Genomic DNA, 19,086 nt, shown 5'->3' with positions numbered 1-19,086 from the left:
TTAGTGTATTATGTATGCATGAACTATAACTAACATAAGAATTATTGCTTGCTACTAGTGAATGTTGTTCTTATAATATTCCCTGAAAGTTTTGCAACATTAAGTCGTGGACTTCCATCTTCAACACAGTAGAATTCAACGACAGGGTATCATGCAAAATCTATCAAGAAGCTTGTTGCATACACATTTAGAACATCTAAGTAATACCATATATAGGTGATATATTTTTACAGGCAGAGTCAGACACCATACTTTTTATTATAGGCTCAAGCATTGCAATTCTGATCCAACAAGAAAGAGTAAACAAGTAATCCAGTGTCAGACACATTTAGAAGCAAACAACTTCAAAACGCTAAGGCAAGAAAGTATATGTCATGTAACAACACAGACGATCGATCAAATACCAGACGCTACGGAGTGAACCATCGATCAAATACCAGACTATATTTGGTCGATAGTTTGGTTTTGATCGGGCGTAATTTAAATCTACGCTAGCCATCAGACGCGAATATCAGTTGAGTTTCGAGTCAGGCGTAATCATAATTTACGCTTGGTAGTGAGGCGGAAATAACAGGTTCGTCTGATTCAAACGCAAATTTAATCTGCGCCCGATGGGACGTAGTTTACATCTAAGCCTGATATAGGGCGGTACCTATCAATTCTGCCTGAACCAGGCGGTGTAAATCAATTGCGCCCGATGGGACGTAATTTCAAATTACGTCTGAAATCGGGCACATTTTTAAGTTACGCCTGATACTATATGGGCGTAATTTTAAACTACTCCCCATTCCTCTCCGATTTGAATTTCCGAAATTTGGATTACCTTAGAGTACCGTTGGAAATCTCGTTTCATGTTTTTCCGAATTTTCGAATTTCCCAGAATGCCCTTGGCAAATTTCGAACGTTGGAAGTACGTGCAAACTTACCAAAGTCACGACTCCCGAGATGAGTGAGTGAGTGAGTGAGTGAGAGAGAGAGAAAGAATGTACTAGATAAATCTAAATTTAGATCATGATCGACACCACACCATGATCATGTGACCGACTGCATAAACGATAACATCATTAATTTTAATATATGTACTTTCTTTTCTCACTATCTTGCTACTGCACTCGCTCATACCATTCATTACAGTCATTCTCCAACAGTATATCTAAGAAATTTACGTCGGATGATTAAAATTTTCTGACATGCAAGGAGTTAGAAAACCTCAATGGGGTTGTTTCCAGGGACTACCAGGCGGATCTTCCTTCCAACGTCCCATAGAAAATCAGGCGTAATTTATATTCACCCTCCACTTCCATCAGGCGTAGCGTTTTAATTGCGTCCCACCATGCGTATTTATTAATTGCGCCCATTCAAGTGTAGTATCAAGTTACGTCTCTCGATCGTGCGGTTTTATATATTATGTCCCGTACCAAACGTAATTCTTGGCTACGCCCGACTTCAGGTTACGTCCCAACCAAGCGGATTTTATACCTACCCCATATCAGACGAACTCTTATATTTCCGCTCCACCAAATTTACTCCTGCACGGTAACGTCTCACCACTGACTAAACCCGAATTTAGTCGTTGGATTTATTTTTTGATCTTTAGGTTTGATCGCACCATTGCAGTTGCTCTTAGGAGTAGTATAATAACACCGAGGGAAGATAGTGGTGAGGACCATTTCAAGAAGAAGACCTTGTTGCTTGGAAAAATCAACAATCTTATCAGGTTCAACTGGAATATACTAACCATACCATTGTCTTTATTTTCTCTCTCTCAAAGACAAAAGAATCAAGGAGATACCAACCATACCATATAACTCAAGTCAATGTCCAAATTTTACCAAATCCATGTAAAAAAAGGTACCCCGATAATTCTTACGTAGGCATGCTGATTGATTCAATAAATGTGCTAATGGTCATAGTGACGTCATGTCAGATGTACATTTTTACGATTTTTACCCTAAGCTAAAAACCACCATCAACAACCGTGCATACTACGTACCTTCCAGTACGCAGGAACTGTATGAAAGCGTCATCGACTGCAATAAGGCATTGTTTTCTATAACTGGCCTGCATACTACAATTCATCAGGTATTTTTGTAAGATTATTATGCTCTATCACGATTTTCACCGGTATGTATTTTTGTAACGAAGGAATCTGCTATGAAATCTCTATTTGACCAGTATGTGTACTTATAGAAGTCGGTACATACTCCCGGACAGAGCTGACATGATCTGTGCATATGCATTTGATCTTCTATATGATATATTTTATTAACTTGCATTTCATTTTGATGTTGTTCATATGATCTTATTTACAGGAATTGGATAAGCTCAAGTTGAAGACGATAAAGAAGGTTGTGAGCACATGTGGGTACTAGGCACCTTCTCAACTGCCAAAGATGTTTCTTTTTGCAATGCAATAGTATTTGAGGAGATTTGTTAGGCGAATATGGTTGACTTGTTCCATGTTTTGTATGGGTGTACATATTTTTTCACTTGTATATTTTCCATGAAAAATAAGTCGGCGTATGGGTATGAATGGTGGATTTTATTCATGTTTCATAGAGGTGTACATATTGGTGCACCTGTGTGGTTCTCATAGAAAAGCGGGTTTGTGTGTGTAATTTTCATGAAAAAGTAGGTTTAAGAGTGGATATGAATGACCAATTTCATGTATGTTTTATAGATGTGTAAAAAGCGGCGCATATGTGAAAAACTTATGAAAATTTCGTATATGTGCACTTTTTTGTACACATCAAATAATGAAGTGAAAATTATTTTTTTAATAGTGAAAATTATATAATCATATGGGTACTCTTTTTGTAGCTATCAGAAATAGCTTTCCGAATATATAAAGTTCGTGAATTTTGGACGAACGGTTTGAAAGATAAAACGTTTTAAAATTATTTTTACACTATTTAAAATTGGTGACATCATCATTAGTCACTGTGGACTAAACTGCAAATATTTTGACTAAATTGTAAAAATAAGGGTTATTAGTGTACTTTCCATATTTCAAATAAATTATGGACTGATTTGTACAAATTTGAATGGGCGTAGACTAAGTAGTATATTTAGTTGTGATTTGGGCAAACTGCTGCTCTATACATTATAATGAAGATGAGTGCAGCGGTGCGGATCACACAAGGCTCCAGGGCAACGCTGGCATGTGCGATGGATTCAGATGGCAGAGTATCTTCATTGAGTGCTAATTAGTGTATTATGTATGCATGAACTATAACTAACATAAGAATTATTGCTTGCTACTAGTGAATGTTGTTCTTATAATATTCCCTGAAAGTTTTGCAACATTAAGTCGTGGACTTCCATCTTCAACACAGTAGAATTCAACGACAGGGTATCATGCAAAATCTATCAAGAAGCTTGTTGCATACACATTTAGAACATCTAAGTAATACCATATATAGGTGATATATTTTTACAGGCAGAGTCAGACACCATACTTTTTATTATAGGCTCAAGCATTGCAATTCTGATCCAACAAGAAAGAGTAAACAAGTAATCCAGTGTCAGACACATTTAGAAGCAAACAACTTCAAAACGCTAAGGCAAGAAAGTATATGTCATGTAACAACACAGACGATCGATCAAATACCAGACGCTACGGAGTGAACCATCGATCAAATACCAGACTATATTTGGTCGATAGTTTGGTTTTGATCGGGCGTAATTTAAATCTACGCTAGCCATCAGACGCGAATATCAGTTGAGTTTCGAGTCAGGCGTAATCATAATTTACGCTTGGTAGTGAGGCGGAAATAACAGGTTCGTCTGATTCAAACGCAAATTTAATCTGCGCCCGATGGGACGTAGTTTACATCTAAGCCTGATATAGGGCGGTACCTATCAATTCTGCCTGAACCAGGCGGTGTAAATCAATTGCGCCCGATGGGACGTAATTTCAAATTACGTCTGAAATCGGGCACATTTTTAAGTTACGCCTGATACTATATGGGCGTAATTTTAAACTACTCCCCATTCCTCTCCGATTTGAATTTCCGAAATTTGGATTACCTTAGAGTACCGTTGGAAATCTCGTTTCATGTTTTTCCGAATTTTCGAATTTCCCAGAATGCCCTTGGCAAATTTCGAACGTTGGAAGTACGTGCAAACTTACCAAAGTCACGACTCCCGAGATGAGTGAGTGAGTGAGTGAGTGAGAGAGAGAGAAAGAATGTACTAGATAAATCTAAATTTAGATCATGATCGACACCACACCATGATCATGTGACCGACTGCATAAACGATAACATCATTAATTTTAATATATGTACTTTCTTTTCTCACTATCTTGCTACTGCACTCGCTCATACCATTCATTACAGTCATTCTCCAACAGTATATCTAAGAAATTTACGTCGGATGATTAAAATTTTCTGACATGCAAGGAGTTAGAAAACCTCAATGGGGTTGTTTCCAGGGACTACCAGGCGGATCTTCCTTCCAACGTCCCATAGAAAATCAGGCGTAATTTATATTCACCCTCCACTTCCATCAGGCGTAGCGTTTTAATTGCGTCCCACCATGCGTATTTATTAATTGCGCCCATTCAGGGGTAGTATCAAGTTACGTCTCTCGATCGTGCGGTTTTATATATTATGTCCCGTACCAAACGTAATTCTTGGCTACGCCCGACTTCAGGTTACGTCCCAACCAAGCGGATTTTATACCTACCCCATATCAGACGAACTCTTATATTTCCGCTCCACCAAATTTACTCCTGCACGGTAACGTCTCACCACTGACTAAACCCGAATTTAGTCGTTGGATTTATTTTTTGATCTTTAGGTTTGATCGCACCATTGCAGTTGCTCTTAGGAGTAGTATAATAACACCGAGGGAAGATAGTGGTGAGGACCATTTTAAGAAGAAGACCTTGTTGCTTGGAAAAATCAACAATCTTATCAGGTTCAACTGGAATATACTAACCATACCATTGTCTTTATTTTCTCTCTCTCAAAGACAAAAGAATCAAGGAGATACCAACCATACCATAGAACTCAAGTCAATGTCCAAATTTTACCAAATCCATGTAAAAAAAGGTACCCCGATAATTCTTACGTAGGCATGCTGATTGATTCAATAAATGTGCTAATGGTCATAGTGACGTCATGTCAGATGTACAGTTTTACGATTTTTACCCTAAGCTAAAAACCACCATGAACAACCGTGCATACTACGTACCTTCCAGTACGCAGGAACTGTATGAAAGCGTCATCGACTGCAATAAGGCATTGTTTTCTATAACTGGCCTGCATACTACAATTCATCAGGTATTTTTGTAAGATCATTATGCTCTATCACAATTTTCACCGGTATATATTTTTGTAACGAAGGAATCTGCTATGAAATCTCTATTTGACCAGTATGTGTACTTATAGAAGTCGGTACATACTCCCGGACAGAGCTGACATGATCTGTGCATATGCATTTGATCTTCTATATGATATATTTTCTTAACTTGCATTTCATTTTGATGTTGTTCATATGATCTTATTTACAGGAATTGGATAAGCTCAAGTTGAAGACGATAAAGAAGGTTGTGAGCACATGTGGGTACTAGGCACCTTCTCAACTGCCAAAGATGTTTCTTTTTGCAATGCAATAGTATTTGAGGAGATTTGTTAGGCGAATATGGTTGACTTGTTCCATGTTTTGTATGGGTGTACATATTTTTTTACTTGTATATTTTCCATGAAAAATAAGTCGGCGTATGGGTATGAATGGTGGATTTTATTCATGTTTCATAGAGGTGTACATATTGGTGCACCTGTGTGGTTCTCATAGAAAAGCGGGTTTGTGTGTGTAATTTTCATGAAAAAGTAGGTTTAAGAGTGGATATGAATGACCAATTTCATGTATGTTTTATAGGTGTGTAAAAAGCGGCGCATATGTGAAAAACTTATGAAAATTTCGTATATGTGCACTTTTTTGTACACATCAAATAATGAAGTGAAAATTATTTTTTTTAATAGTGAAAATTATATAATCATATGGGTACTCTTTTTGTAGCTATCAGAAATAGCTTTCCGAATATATAAAGTTCGTGAATTTTGGACGAACGGTTTGAAAGATAAAACGTTTTAAAATTATTTTTACACTATTTAAAATTGGTGACATCATCATTAGTCACTGTGGACTAAACTGCAAATATTTTGACTAAATTGTAAAAATAAGGGTTATTAGTGTACTTTCCATATTTCAAATAAATTATGGACTAATTTGTACAAATTTGAATGGGCGTAGACTAAGTAGTATATTTAGTTGTGATTTGGGCAAACTGCTGCTCTATACAGTATAATGAAGATGAGTGCAGCGGTGCGGATCACACAAGGCTCCAGGGCAACGCTGGCATGTGCGATGGATTCAGATGGCAGAGTATCTTCATTGAGTGCTAATTAGTGTATTATGTATGCATGAACTATAACTAACATAAGAATTATTGCTTGCTACTAGTGAATGTTGTTCTTATAATATTCCCTGAAAGTTTTGCAACATTAAGTCGTGGACTTCCATCTTCAACACAGTAGAATTCAACGACAGGGTATCATGCAAAATCTATCAAGAAGCTTGTTGCATACACATTTAGAACATCTAAGTAATACCATATATAGGTGATATATTTTTACAGGCAGAGTCAGACACCATACTTTTTATTATAGGCTCAAGCATTGCAATTCTGATCCAACAAGAAAGAGTAAACAAGTAATCCAGTGTCAGACACATTTAGAAGCAAACAACTTCAAAACGCTAAGGCAAGAAAGTATATGTCATGTAACAACACAGACGATCGATCAAATACCAGACGCTACGGAGTGAACCATCGATCAAATACCAGACTATATTTGGTCGATAGTTTGGTTTTGATCGGGCGTAATTTAAATCTACGCTAGCCATCAGACGCGAATATCAGTTGAGTTTCGAGTCAGGCGTAATCATAATTTACGCTTGGTAGTGAGGCGGAAATAACAGGTTCGTCTGATTCAAACGCAAATTTAATCTGCGCCCGATGGGACGTAGTTTACATCTGAGCCTGATATAGGGAGGTACCTATCAATTCTGCCTGAACCAGGCGGTGTAAATCAATTGCGCCCGATGGGACGTAATTTCAAATTACGTCTGAAATCGGGCACATTTTTAAGTTACGCCTGATACTATATGGGCGTAATTTTAAACTACTCCCCATTCCTCTCCGATTTGAATTTCCGAAATTTGGATTACCTTAGAGTACCGTTGGAAATCTCGTTTCATGTTTTTCCGAATTTTCGAATTTCCCAGAATGCCCTTGGCAAATTTCGAACGTTGGAAGTACGTGCAAACTTACCAAAGTCACGACTCCATCAGGCGTAGCGTAATTTATATTCACCCTCCACTTCCATCAGGCGTAGCGTTTTAATTGCGTCCCTCCTTGCGTATTTATTAATTGCGCCCATTCAGGCGTAGTATCAAGTTACGTCTCTCGATCGGGCGGTTTTATATATTATGTCCCGTACCAAACGTAATTCTTGGCTACGCCCGACTTCAGGTTACGTCCCAACCAAGCGGATTTTATACCTACCCCATATCAGACGAACTCTTATATTTCCGCTCCACCAAATTTACTCCTGCACGGTAACGTCTCACCACTGACTAAACCCGAATTTAGTCGTTGGATTTATTTTTTGATCTTTAGGTTTGATCGCACCATTTCAGTTGCTCTTAGGAGTAGTATAATAACACCGAGGGAAGATAGTGGTGAGGACCATTTTAAGAAGAAGACCTTGTTGCTTGGAAAAATCAACAATCTTATCAGGTTCAACTGGAATATACTAACCATACCATTGTCTTTATTTTCTCTCTCTCAAAGACAAAAGAATCAAGGAGATACCAACCATACCATAGAACTCAAGTCAATGTCCAAATTTTAATTTTAATTATGTACTTTTTTTTAATTGATTGTTGAAGAAAGAAGAAGAAGGAGAAGAAAAGAACCCATCCTGCCTTCTCCTCTTCCACCTCAACTCCCTGAAGAAGAAGAATCAGAATAGAATCTGGTAAGTGGTTTTCTTTACCTACCAAAAACCAAAACAACGTGCTTTCCACATCTCTAATTAAATTGAAAGTAAAGACTGTTACAGTTTTGTTTTTCTTCCAAAATAACAAACAAAATTTCTCATTTTCTAATCAATTAATTAGGGTTCTCTCTCTCACAGGTTCAGTTTTGACTTCTATTTGTATTCAATTGATTGGATTCTCCCTAGGATTTTGAGATCACCAGCTCTATCCAGGTAAATATCTTTGTTAATTTTGCTTATGAATTCAATCAATTGAACCTAATTCTACCAACACCTAATATATTTGTGAATGAACAAATTAAGCTTCACCAATTTCCCTATCCAATCTTAACCCTGAATTTGACTTTCTGATGATGATTAAAGTTTTAATCAATTGCAATATTGTGCTAAGATCATATTCCCTTCTGCTTTTCTCCTTATTTTCTTTTGAGCATTTTTCATTCTTAATGAGTCACATACCGTCCCTGTCACCTAGATAGTGTTGATTTTAATTGGCTTATACATCTTCTTCTTCTGCTTCCAGTCATTGGGTTGCAATGTTTAATTTTAAGATTAGATAGTGATATAGGATTGGAGGTTAACTCGATACATACTAAGCTTTGCGGATTTCACCATATTTTCATACTTGTTTTTTTGTTAATGTAAAGCAGATTTCTGTCAAGGGACTGTACTCTTCCACTGGTGACTGGAGCTTCAAAGTTTTCCTTGATGACACTGTAATTGTTATGCTGGTTCGGAATTAATCACCCAACATTTGCAATATTCATTCTCTGATGCACTGAGTTTTATAATGATATGATGTACAGTGTCATCAGGGTCTGAGTGGATTTGAGATTAATGGATCTACAAGAATAGATACACAGCTTGTTTTCGTGTTTCTTTGAATTTAGCTAGACTTATAGCAAGACAGAAGTTGGATAGAGCAAGTGGATATGGATTTACATTTAAAGCGATGGATGTTGTTTTCTTTGATTGTTTTGGTATCATTACAAGCTTATTCTGTTATAGCCGATCCTGAGAATGAGATTAAACTAAGGACGAGGACTGCTCCTCATAAGAATTTAGGTAGTGTTGTTATAGATGGAACTGGTAGAGAGGATGCCTTTCATAAACCAGAGGTCATGTCTAATGACAAGAGGAAGGTTGGGAGCAGTAAAGTTTCCGTCTCCACGGTGGCATGGCTTACTTTGGCAATGGCTGCTGCCACAGGATTGGGTGCTGTTCCCTTCTTTTTTGTGGAGCTTGAGCCACAATGGGCTGGAATATGCAATGGTATGGCTGCCGGGGTAATGTTGGCTGCAAGCTTTGACCTTATCCAGGAAGGGCAGACCCATGGTAGTGGCAGTTGGGTTGTCATTGGGATACTGGCTGGAGGTATTTTCATTCTTCTTTGTAAAAAGGTGATTGCTCTTATCAACCATCATAGTTTCCTTCACCATTTTACAAGTAAAATGATGATGAGACCGTGGCATCTACTGCTTATTGTGATTGATTTGCTAATACCCGTTATACAAATACCATGTTGATTATGTCCTAAGAGTATATATCTTATGTTATGCTGTCCCTTTTTATCATCAGTTTCTTGAGCACCAGGGGGAAGTAAGCATGCTGGACATAAAAGGTGCAGATGCTAGAAAGGTTGTTCTTGTAATCGGGATAATGACCCTTCATTCTTTTGGGGAGGGGTCTGGTGTTGGAGTCTCTTTTGCTGGCTCTAAAGGTTTTTCTCAAGGTCTTTTGGTTACTTTAGCTATAGCTGTTCATAATATACCAGAAGGATTGGCTGTGAGTATGGTTGTAGCAACAAGAGGGGTTTCTCCTCAGAACGCAATGTTCTGGAGTGTGATCACATCTTTACCTCAGGTATTTATGTAGTTGCTTTCTAACTGAATGGCTTTTGAGCATTTTTTATCAAAAAGAAGTAAATCTAGATTCTTATAGTTGATGCATCTAAATTTGTTTTGAAAAAGTAAGAATTGCTTCTTGCTGCCTTACAACAGGAGACGAAAAATAATTCTTTAGAAATTTGGTAGACATAAGGCGGAAATAAAGGAAAACTCGTATATTAGTATCTTGACAGAATGATTGTGTAGTCTATGCCTACTAAGAAAACTAATAACATCAAAAAAATCAAATTGCTGGATTTTTCCTGTAACTCTATTTTTTTTCCCTTGAAAGCTGATTTTGCTTCTTATCTCCATCAACTTGTCAAACTCATTTGAAATAATGACTGCAGCCCATTGTTGCTGTCCCCTCCTTCATGTGTGCTGAGGCATTTAAACAAATTCTTCCCTTTTGTACGGGCTTCGCTGCTGGGTGCATGATTTGGATGGTCATAGCGGAGGTCCTTCCTGATGGTTTCAAGGTAATTCTACTTATTTGAAAGTAAAGATTAAGAACCTAAACTACTCACATTTCACATAGCCATTGTGAGACCACCAGATATTTAAGTTGTATATTGTTTCATATATGCAATGACTTGCTTGGCAAAAGAAAAGCACGAGTATTTGATAGCTTTGATAAGTAGGTAATGCAATTTACTGTGCCTTCTTGTATTGAACATAGTGAAAAGTAGACACACTTTTTTGTAAGGTATGATTGGTTTATGTCGTTCTTGAATTTATGCTAACTAGTCCCCAGATAGATTAATGCATTCATAACTTTTTGTAGAGAAAAAAAAGTTTTCCATGAACCAAATACACCCAGTATAACTCTGTAGCAGTACCAAAAAATGGAAATTTGTAGTTCTGAAAACTCCAGTTGTCAGCATTACATTCTGATGAAATTTGATTCAGAGATAGCTACATTCTCGTCTGCTGTTGTTGTAATCTTGGGGTTTGAGTCTAACGCATTTTCTGACAAACCTAACAACTGGGAAGTGTAAAGTAATAAAGTGAACTGACTGATCTTGCTGGATTGTATTGTCACAAGTCTTTATCTTTTTATGTTCCAGGAAGCGTCTCCTTCTCAGGTTGCATCCGCTGCTACACTTTCGGCAGCATTTATGGTAGCACTCGGCACATTGCTTGAGAATATCAGCAACTTAAAGGATGCTTCTGGGTTCTTGGTTTCACTACTCTTTGGTCTTGGTCCATTGATTGGTGGTGTCATTCTTGTAGCTTTTGCACTTGCTTCCAGTCTCCAGCATGCTCTCCTCACTGGTCTGGCTACTGGCATCGCTTTTGTTCTTGCTGCCTGGAGACCCTCGCAGCTCCTTGCATCGTCCAAAGTTGGGTTTTTCCCCATCTTGTTTCTACTTGCAATGGGTTCCTCGTTCTTCCATATTTCAACATCTGGTGTCCTAAAGCTTGCAGCTCGCAAGAAGAATTCAGTGAATGACTTATCTACGTCATTGGGTTTTTCGGTGAGTGCTCTGACCCTGCAGTCATTCTTGGCTTGTGGGGCCGTAGTTTTACATGCTTTGGCAGAGGGGCTGGCTCTTGGTGTTGCTGCACCTAATGCCTATGGTCTCGGCAGGCATATGGTACTACCTGTCTCTCTACATGGGGTCCCTAGAGGTGCTGCCGTTGCCAGTTGTATCTATGGTGCAACCAACAGCTGGCGTGGAGCCCTTTCAGCTGCTGCCCTGACTGGTTTTGCCAGTCCAGCATCGGCAATTGGAGCAATACTTGCACGGATTGATTACAGCGGGCTCGACTACTGGATGTCACTTACATGTGGGGCCCTCATTCCCGGTTTTGGCAGCATGTTCAAGAGAGCAGTTAAATTAGACACGAGAAGGAGCAGTTACGGGATGGTGATGGGTTTAGCGTTTGCAAGCTTGTGTCTAGGGTCCACCAGGCTGGTTTGCTTGCGCACGCCTTACTGCAACTCGGCACCAGAAGCTGTCAGGTAAAGGTGGGTACTAACGCAAAGTCTCTTGTTTGTTGTGAGCTTACGGAATGGTTATGTGAAGGGAGGTGAGAGAAAGGATTAGTAAGCATTAGAGTTCCTAATCCAGAGCGCGGAAATTGAAGAATTTTTTTGCTAGATCAGATGTGTTCATGTAATTATGTAACAAAAGTGAGAAAGGAAATCCTCATTTGTAACAGTAGTATTTCAGATTTATCAAAATTGAAATGTCGGATAATGAATATTCTTGAGGGTTTATAATGATATAGATGAGAATCATACATTCAGGTAGTTTTACATTTTTGGATGTGTCCAGGTCTGATTCAAAAAGATATGACCTTGAATGTGTAAATGCTGCATTGAAGCATCTTTATTTCACATTATCTTTTTTGCCTGGCCTGATTTGGATCATTTATGTTGATAAAAAATAAACTTGGATAAAAATTGGTGATTGACTGTACATATGAACAAATGTGTAGGCACAAAAGAGAGCTGAAAGAGTTCACTAAATAGGAGTATAACTATGTAATCTTCGAGTCATTTCGTTACCCAGAGTGGAGATGCTTGTATTTCAAAAAAAAATTACCTAGGTGCAATGGTTGGAACGACACCACTGACGAGGTTGCTGCCGGAGATATACTCTGAAGACACATAAAGATCTTGATCCCTATTATTCATTGCCATTGATGATGAAGGTGGTGTCCTGGTGGTCGTCGTCGTCATTGATATTTCTGAATCACATGCAGTGTGGTCTGTGGAAATATCTACGCTGATGTCAGATTGTGGTATCATATGCAAGATGCCGTCCAATTCCTTTACGACCTCTGCCATCGAAGGTCGAGCATCTGTATCTTCTTGACAACATTGCAGGGCCAACTTAACAAACTTCTCAATACATTCAGAAGGATAAGATCCCATTTTTTCATCTATTACTGAGAAGATCATGCCAGAGTTATAGGCCCCATTCACCTTGAAAAGAAAATCAATAACAAATTGTCAAGCTCTAGCAAGCGTTTCAAGTTTCAACCATAGTTTGCTGGTGGATTAAAAACTAAGTTAGAAAGGGGGTTGGAGTAGCACGTACCTCACGAACAATATTCTTACCGTGTTGAATCGGTTGCCTCCCTGTTAAAATCTCTAGAAACACAACTCCAAGGCTATAGACATCACTTTTGTCTGTCAACTTGTGCGTCAAGAAGTACTCCGGATCAAGGTAACCCTGAGAAAGATGCAGAATTAAGCTCACTAAATTCTACTATAATACCTACAAAAAAATGCAGCAGCAATAAGTATTCGTTGTATGCTTACAGGAGTGCCCTTTACAACTGTTGATACATGCCCAGGAGTCGTTCCTTCCATATCTGGAACCGGTGCAAGACGTGAAAGTCCAAAGTCAGCAACCTTCCCACTAAATCTGGGGCCGACCAATATGTTGCTGGATTTGACGTCTCGGTGGAATATGGGGGGATCTGCCTCCGTGTGTAGGTAAAGGATACCTTTGTCTGAATCTGTAGCTATTCGCAGTCTCATAGCAAAACTCAATGCTGCTTTTGATTTTGCTTTAGTATCAACAAATTACACCAAAATTAGATAATTAAAAGTCCACCAATAATGGATTAAAGAATTCAATGCAGCAAAAAAATGTTTACCAGAAAGGTGATCTCTTAATGTTCCATTTGGCATGAACTCGTAAACCAGCATCTGCATTAAAACAGTTAGAACAACATGAGATAAAGCATATCCGCATATGAAAAAGGTCACGTCTGGCTGTTGTCTGAGATAGAACAGTTATGCACTACAGTAGTAGTGTAGGAGTAAGTCGGAAATATGTACCTGTTCACTTTCTTCATCGCAGTATCCAATCAAAGAAACTAGATTTCGGTGATGAACCCTTGATAACAGCTCAATTTCGTTTAGAAATTCCTTGTCCCCTTGTAATGACCCCTCCAGTGCACGCTTAATGGCCACAACTGTTCCGTCAGATAGAACACCTCTATATACCTTACCATAGCCTCCTTGACCAACCTGAGTAGAGCTGTCATAATTGTTTGTAGCTAGAGACATTTCTTCGAAAGTAAACCCTTTGACACCGTCAACCTTGATTGGGATCCTCTTCGACACTGCTCAATTACAGATGAGGTGTTGTTAATTTGAATCACAACATCTAAATCAAACAGCGAGAAAAAGGCTCACACTGATACGTACATAGACGTTTCTTAGATACTGCACGATAATAGGTTTTCATATGTTTTCTCGCAATAAAAATTGAAACCAGTGCAGTCAACGTAGCTGCTCCAGCAATGACTCCTAGTATGATTCCCGCCAACGCACCCTTGCTTAACCCTGAGTTTGATGGTTTTAGGTCCACTGCACCCAAAAGTAGATAGTCAGAACAGAATAAAAAGAGCTTTACTTGCATCGTTTCATTTTAAGCATCTTCATTCTCATTTACATTATGGGTCTTAAAAAGGACTTAGTGAGCATACCATTTTCGTAAAATCCCAGAGTGAAATTCATTAGTTCGTATGGGCCAAAAATGTCACTGTCGTCAATGTTCCAGCCTGTGAACAGACCCCTGATTCGTCGAATCTCACTTTCGTTGAAAATATTGACGAGATTAGGAAACAAGTTCAAATGCATCTTCAGTCGAGGCCCTTTCTCCCATGCAACTGAAAGGACAGATAGCTGATAGAGTTCCAAGCTAAGACCAGATGAAAGATACACATTAAAGGCATCCCTGTATGGAGGGAAATCTGAGAACCCCGGACTTTTCAGACGATATCCAACTTTTAGAGGCACTGCACAAAAACAAGGCACAGGGGCTGCAGTGACTCTTTCGTTGTCTTTTGGACACTCCCCGCAAACAGTTTTGATTGATTGGTCTGGTAGGAGACCCGCAGAAATCAACTATGTTGAGTTGGTTGGCAGACATACATACAGGATTTCCTTGAAGCCTGGACATCGAGAATAACTATGAATATGAAGTGCTCAAATCGCAGAAAGACATGAAGTGGCCCTGAGTGATGAAGTGTCTACCTGATGGTGACATTGACAGGGGGGGAAAGAGTGCCAGAAATATCTGAAAGCGAGTTGTTTTGGAAATCTCTGCAATACCCATCCAAGACACATGAAGAAATCAGCAAAATGTTTATGACTTGCTAAGAAAAAACAAAGTTATTAATCAACTATCACAGTCTGTACTCTAATAATAAGCTTCAACTTTTCTGCTTATGAAAAGTGTTTGGGTACTTGCAAGGCTAAAATCACACAGAGCAGTATTGATTTCTAAAGGTGGAAGTTTTACAAGATAAGTTTTTTGGTTGCGTTGAAAGTCCTGCTGCTCCAAATGATGGATGAAATGGAACCATTCAAAGAATTATTCTCCAGCGACCTGCAATAGCAAGTAAAGGACCATCAAACCCCACACATTCAGATATATGCTAATTACTTGATCCAGAAAAATGATAAGGAAAATGAGAGTAGACTCGAAGCATGCTCACAATCTCTGTAGACGAGGAAGCCCAGAAAAACTGGCAGGAATAATCCCCTCCAGCTGGTTGTTTGATAAATCACTGCGCATAAATTGATCAAAATTGCTCGTCATCAATATAAAATGAAATCTAGTTTTTAGGTAAGCTCGAAAATTCTACTGTAAAGGGAAAACGAAGCCACATGGAAGTAAATGGATGCATTTAGTTAGATTAGGAAAGACAGCTGCACATACATTGTGGTCATATCGTCCGAGAGCCTACTTGAAGGTATTGACCCGTTAAGCTGGTTTGAGCTGAGATCTCTGAAGCGTGAAACGTGTTATCAGCAAAATGCCCATAAATGTAGGAAACAATGGCTAGCCAGGTTGGCTCCTTTAAACATATAATATTACAAAATAATGAAACTCTGAGAAGCTTACAAATACGCGAGCTTTGGTATCCTGCTCATGTCAGGAACCGGTCCTGTCAAGCTGCAGTTTCGAAGACTCCTGATGGACCAAACATAGTTACATGAATATAGCTACTAGTGTGGTGGTTGTCTGTGTACAATAGTTAAAGTTATTTTCTAAACTCTATATAAACATTCCTAGAATGCATTCTTAAAAAATAAAAATTACGTGCAAGTAAGAATAAACTTCTCACAAGGTATCATCAGGTGCTTAATTCTTAATCTGACTAGCGGAGACTGCTCTCATATGTTACACACAAACACTTTAAATGATCTCTAAAATTTAATGATACAAACTTACATTTTCAACAACTTTTTCATGTTGCTATAAGAATCTGGAATTCCCCCATCGAAGTGGTTGTTATCAAGTTGGCTGCGGGTGAAATTTTTTATGGAGTATATACAGACGTTAGAAACATTAAGGGAGAGAAAACTGAAAGACGGAACTACAGTATGCGCCATATATATATACAAGCTAGAGACGTAGAGAGATCGTACATAATAAGCAGGTTAGGCAGCCTAGAGAACTCTGGTGGTAGAGGCCCTGATAAATTGTTATTGTCAAGCAAGCTGCAGAAACTCATTATGTTAACTACAAAGAGAAAGAAAGCCCGGAGTAGAAAACAAATACCAGCAGAGCAATAACTAACACTCACTGGATACAATTGGGCATGTAACTTACAAATGAACAAGACTAGGTAGTGTGGAAAGCTCTGGTGGAATTGATCCACTGATTGAGTTATTGTTCATGTGACTGCAGAAGCAAGAATGCGCAAACGGATTACTTACATAATAGTTACATAAAAAGCAGTTAACTTGACAATACAGTGTAATTAAACTACTCGTAAGTGCTTTGTTTTGGTCAAGTTGGCAAATGACTTAGGCAATGGTCCAGATATGAAGTTCTGGTCTATCTGAATTCTGTCCAAATTTGGAAGATCACCAAGTTCCTCTGGTAAAGAACCTGTAAATCTGTTTCCATTCAAGAGACTGCAATACACAGCATATTATAAGTCAGAATACCAGTAGCATTAGGATAGCACTCACATAGTATCGACTTGGGTATGATCGAAACAATGATCACCAATGGAAACAACTTACAGCAGCTTCAATGTTTTAGTGTTGCCGATTTCCTTGGGTATACTCCCAGTAATTTTATTCCACATGAAATCCCTGCCATATATAACAAAACACAAATAGAATGAAAATGTGTAAATCAGCAACAAAAGAACCATGCAACGCCATACATAAGCAACAATTTGCTGGGTGGGTGCATTGGTGGTTTAAACTTACATAATTTCCAAGTAAGAGAATCGACCAAGCTCGGGTGATAAGGTTCCGGTAAGATTCATACTCAACAATTGCCTACCAAAACCAGATTACAAAACAAAAATCAATTGAGATGTAAATTCAAATTGTAATTGGTATTAGCTACAATTAAAATCCAAATAATGAAAGTAAAGAGACAAACAGACTTACAGTTCTCGGACGTGTAGATAGCCGTCGATAGGAAAGGAAGTATTGAAGCATAGCACACCAGTCCAATTGGAGGTACATGGGTCTGTCTGCTTACTCCATTTCTTCAAGAAATTCCTTGGATCAGTCAGATTTTCTTTGATTGCTAGTAACGCAGTTACTGTAGACAAATATAACCAATTAAAAACAAAAATGAATTCATTCTTAAAACATCATGGTAAAGCCTGAAAGAGATGAATCAATGAGTAGTTACCTTCGATAGGAGCGGTAATAGGCTGTGCTCCAATAGAAAAGAGAGTAGTCAACAGCAACACCACCACCATCACCAGAGAGGTAGTACTAGTATTGTTCTTATAATAACAATCAGCAGCTGCAGACTGAGACACCAATCCAAAACACCAATTGATCTTCATCTTCTTCTCTATCATCTCAACCTCCTCTGGTCTGGTCTGTTGTGTTACGTTTTGATTCCAAAACCCAAAATCTTAGAGACAAAATGAATTTTGATTGGAAGAGTGTATTATTAATAAACAGATTGTTTCACTTTCAACCCCATCCCTCTTTCTTTCCTACCTTCCTTGTACTTGTGAGACCAAGTCTCATGAAGAAGATCATCATCATCTCAAAATCATCAAAGGTTTTATTAATTTAGAATTGACATTTGCAGCACTAATTTTCTTGAGGGTAATTAGTGGGGTAATTGACTAATGCTCTGTATCTAAATCTAGAGCAACAACATTAGTTGTTGGAGATGGATTGATTTAGTAGTTGTTAGATGGAAAACCATTTATTTATTTATTGTGAAAAGGAGTGGAAATTCAAAGCATACGGGAAAGGAAACTAATTCCTGCTGCTGACTTTACTGCTTCTTTCAGCTTTTACTGTTTAGATGATGATGAGGTGGTGGTGGAAAAAGGTGCCTCCTTTTAATTTAAAACAGTTGATTAGTTCAGCTGTTCTAGAGATAAACATAAAATTAAAATGGAACGCTTCATCTGATCATGATGTTTTTGGCGATCGAAGACCATAAGTCCACAATAGTGGGTAGATTTAGTGGTCATGTTGGTCTGTTTTTACTAGTTCTAGAGTTATGGCCAGTTAGAATTAGGCACATATTTAACTTCCATGACTATCATTTCTTTGTTTTTCTCACGAGGTTGCGGAGGTATGCTTATATAACTGCTAATTTGATGAAGCCAAGTACGTACGTTCGGGACAATCACTAGTAGCCAACTTTGGAGAGTAAAATACATTCATTCCACACCCAAAACAATTTTAATATGTTTATTTTAATCTTTAAGACTTTCTAGAAACAAAAATGTGACAACCTTAATTTAAAGATAAGGCCAAGTATCAAAAATGTTTCTTCTTCTTGGAATTAAGTGTTTGGTCTTCACCTCAATCTTTTGGTTTTGGGTTTAAACTCCATTTAAAAATTCTTTAACCTATCGTATTGAAATGACACTTAAAAAAGGAGGATCATATGAATAAAAATGTTAAATGATGTTAAAATTTGATATAAACTAAGTTCTTGAGGGGTATAATTGTCAAACCAACTTCAATATAACATATCTCACAAATCATAAGTAGGAATTTGACAAATTTTATATATTTAGAAAGGTTTTTGAAAGACCAATCCAACGAGCGTAAATACATATATCAAATTATTCGTATTTATAGAAATTTGTATTCCTTAAATGATTTTTATTTTATTTTCTTATTTGTGTGTAGATATTATCCATAGAATTTT

The 19,086-nt window shown here is 38.0% G+C and overlaps 1 protein-coding gene and 1 pseudogene across 1 annotated transcript; one reads left to right on the top strand and one right to left on the bottom strand.

The window, feature by feature from the left end:
- The first annotated feature begins 7,805 nt into the window (after nucleotides 1–7,805).
- On the top strand, nucleotides 7,806–12,220 carry LOC113344112 (putative zinc transporter At3g08650). The gene is made up of 6 exons (XM_026588147.1): nucleotides 7,806–8,048; nucleotides 8,208–8,282; nucleotides 8,720–9,469; nucleotides 9,648–9,932; nucleotides 10,306–10,434; nucleotides 11,023–12,220. Exons 3-6 carry the CDS (start codon nucleotides 9,002–9,004, stop codon nucleotides 11,923–11,925), a joined length of 1,785 nt encoding a protein of 594 aa, XP_026443932.1. The 5' UTR covers nucleotides 7,806–8,048; nucleotides 8,208–8,282; nucleotides 8,720–9,001; the 3' UTR covers nucleotides 11,926–12,220.
- Nucleotides 12,221–12,270: 50 nt separating this feature from the next.
- Nucleotides 12,271–18,243, bottom strand: LOC113344109 (annotated as a pseudogene).
- Nucleotides 18,244–19,086: the final 843 nt, after the last annotated feature.

The sequence above is a fragment of the Papaver somniferum genome, unplaced genomic scaffold, assembly GCF_003573695.1.
Source record: "Papaver somniferum cultivar HN1 unplaced genomic scaffold, ASM357369v1 unplaced-scaffold_73, whole genome shotgun sequence".
Taxonomy (NCBI): Eukaryota; Viridiplantae; Streptophyta; class Magnoliopsida; order Ranunculales; family Papaveraceae; genus Papaver; species Papaver somniferum.
The sequence above is the reverse complement of the archived record's forward strand: the minus strand, read 5'-3'. Positions and strand labels throughout refer to the sequence as shown.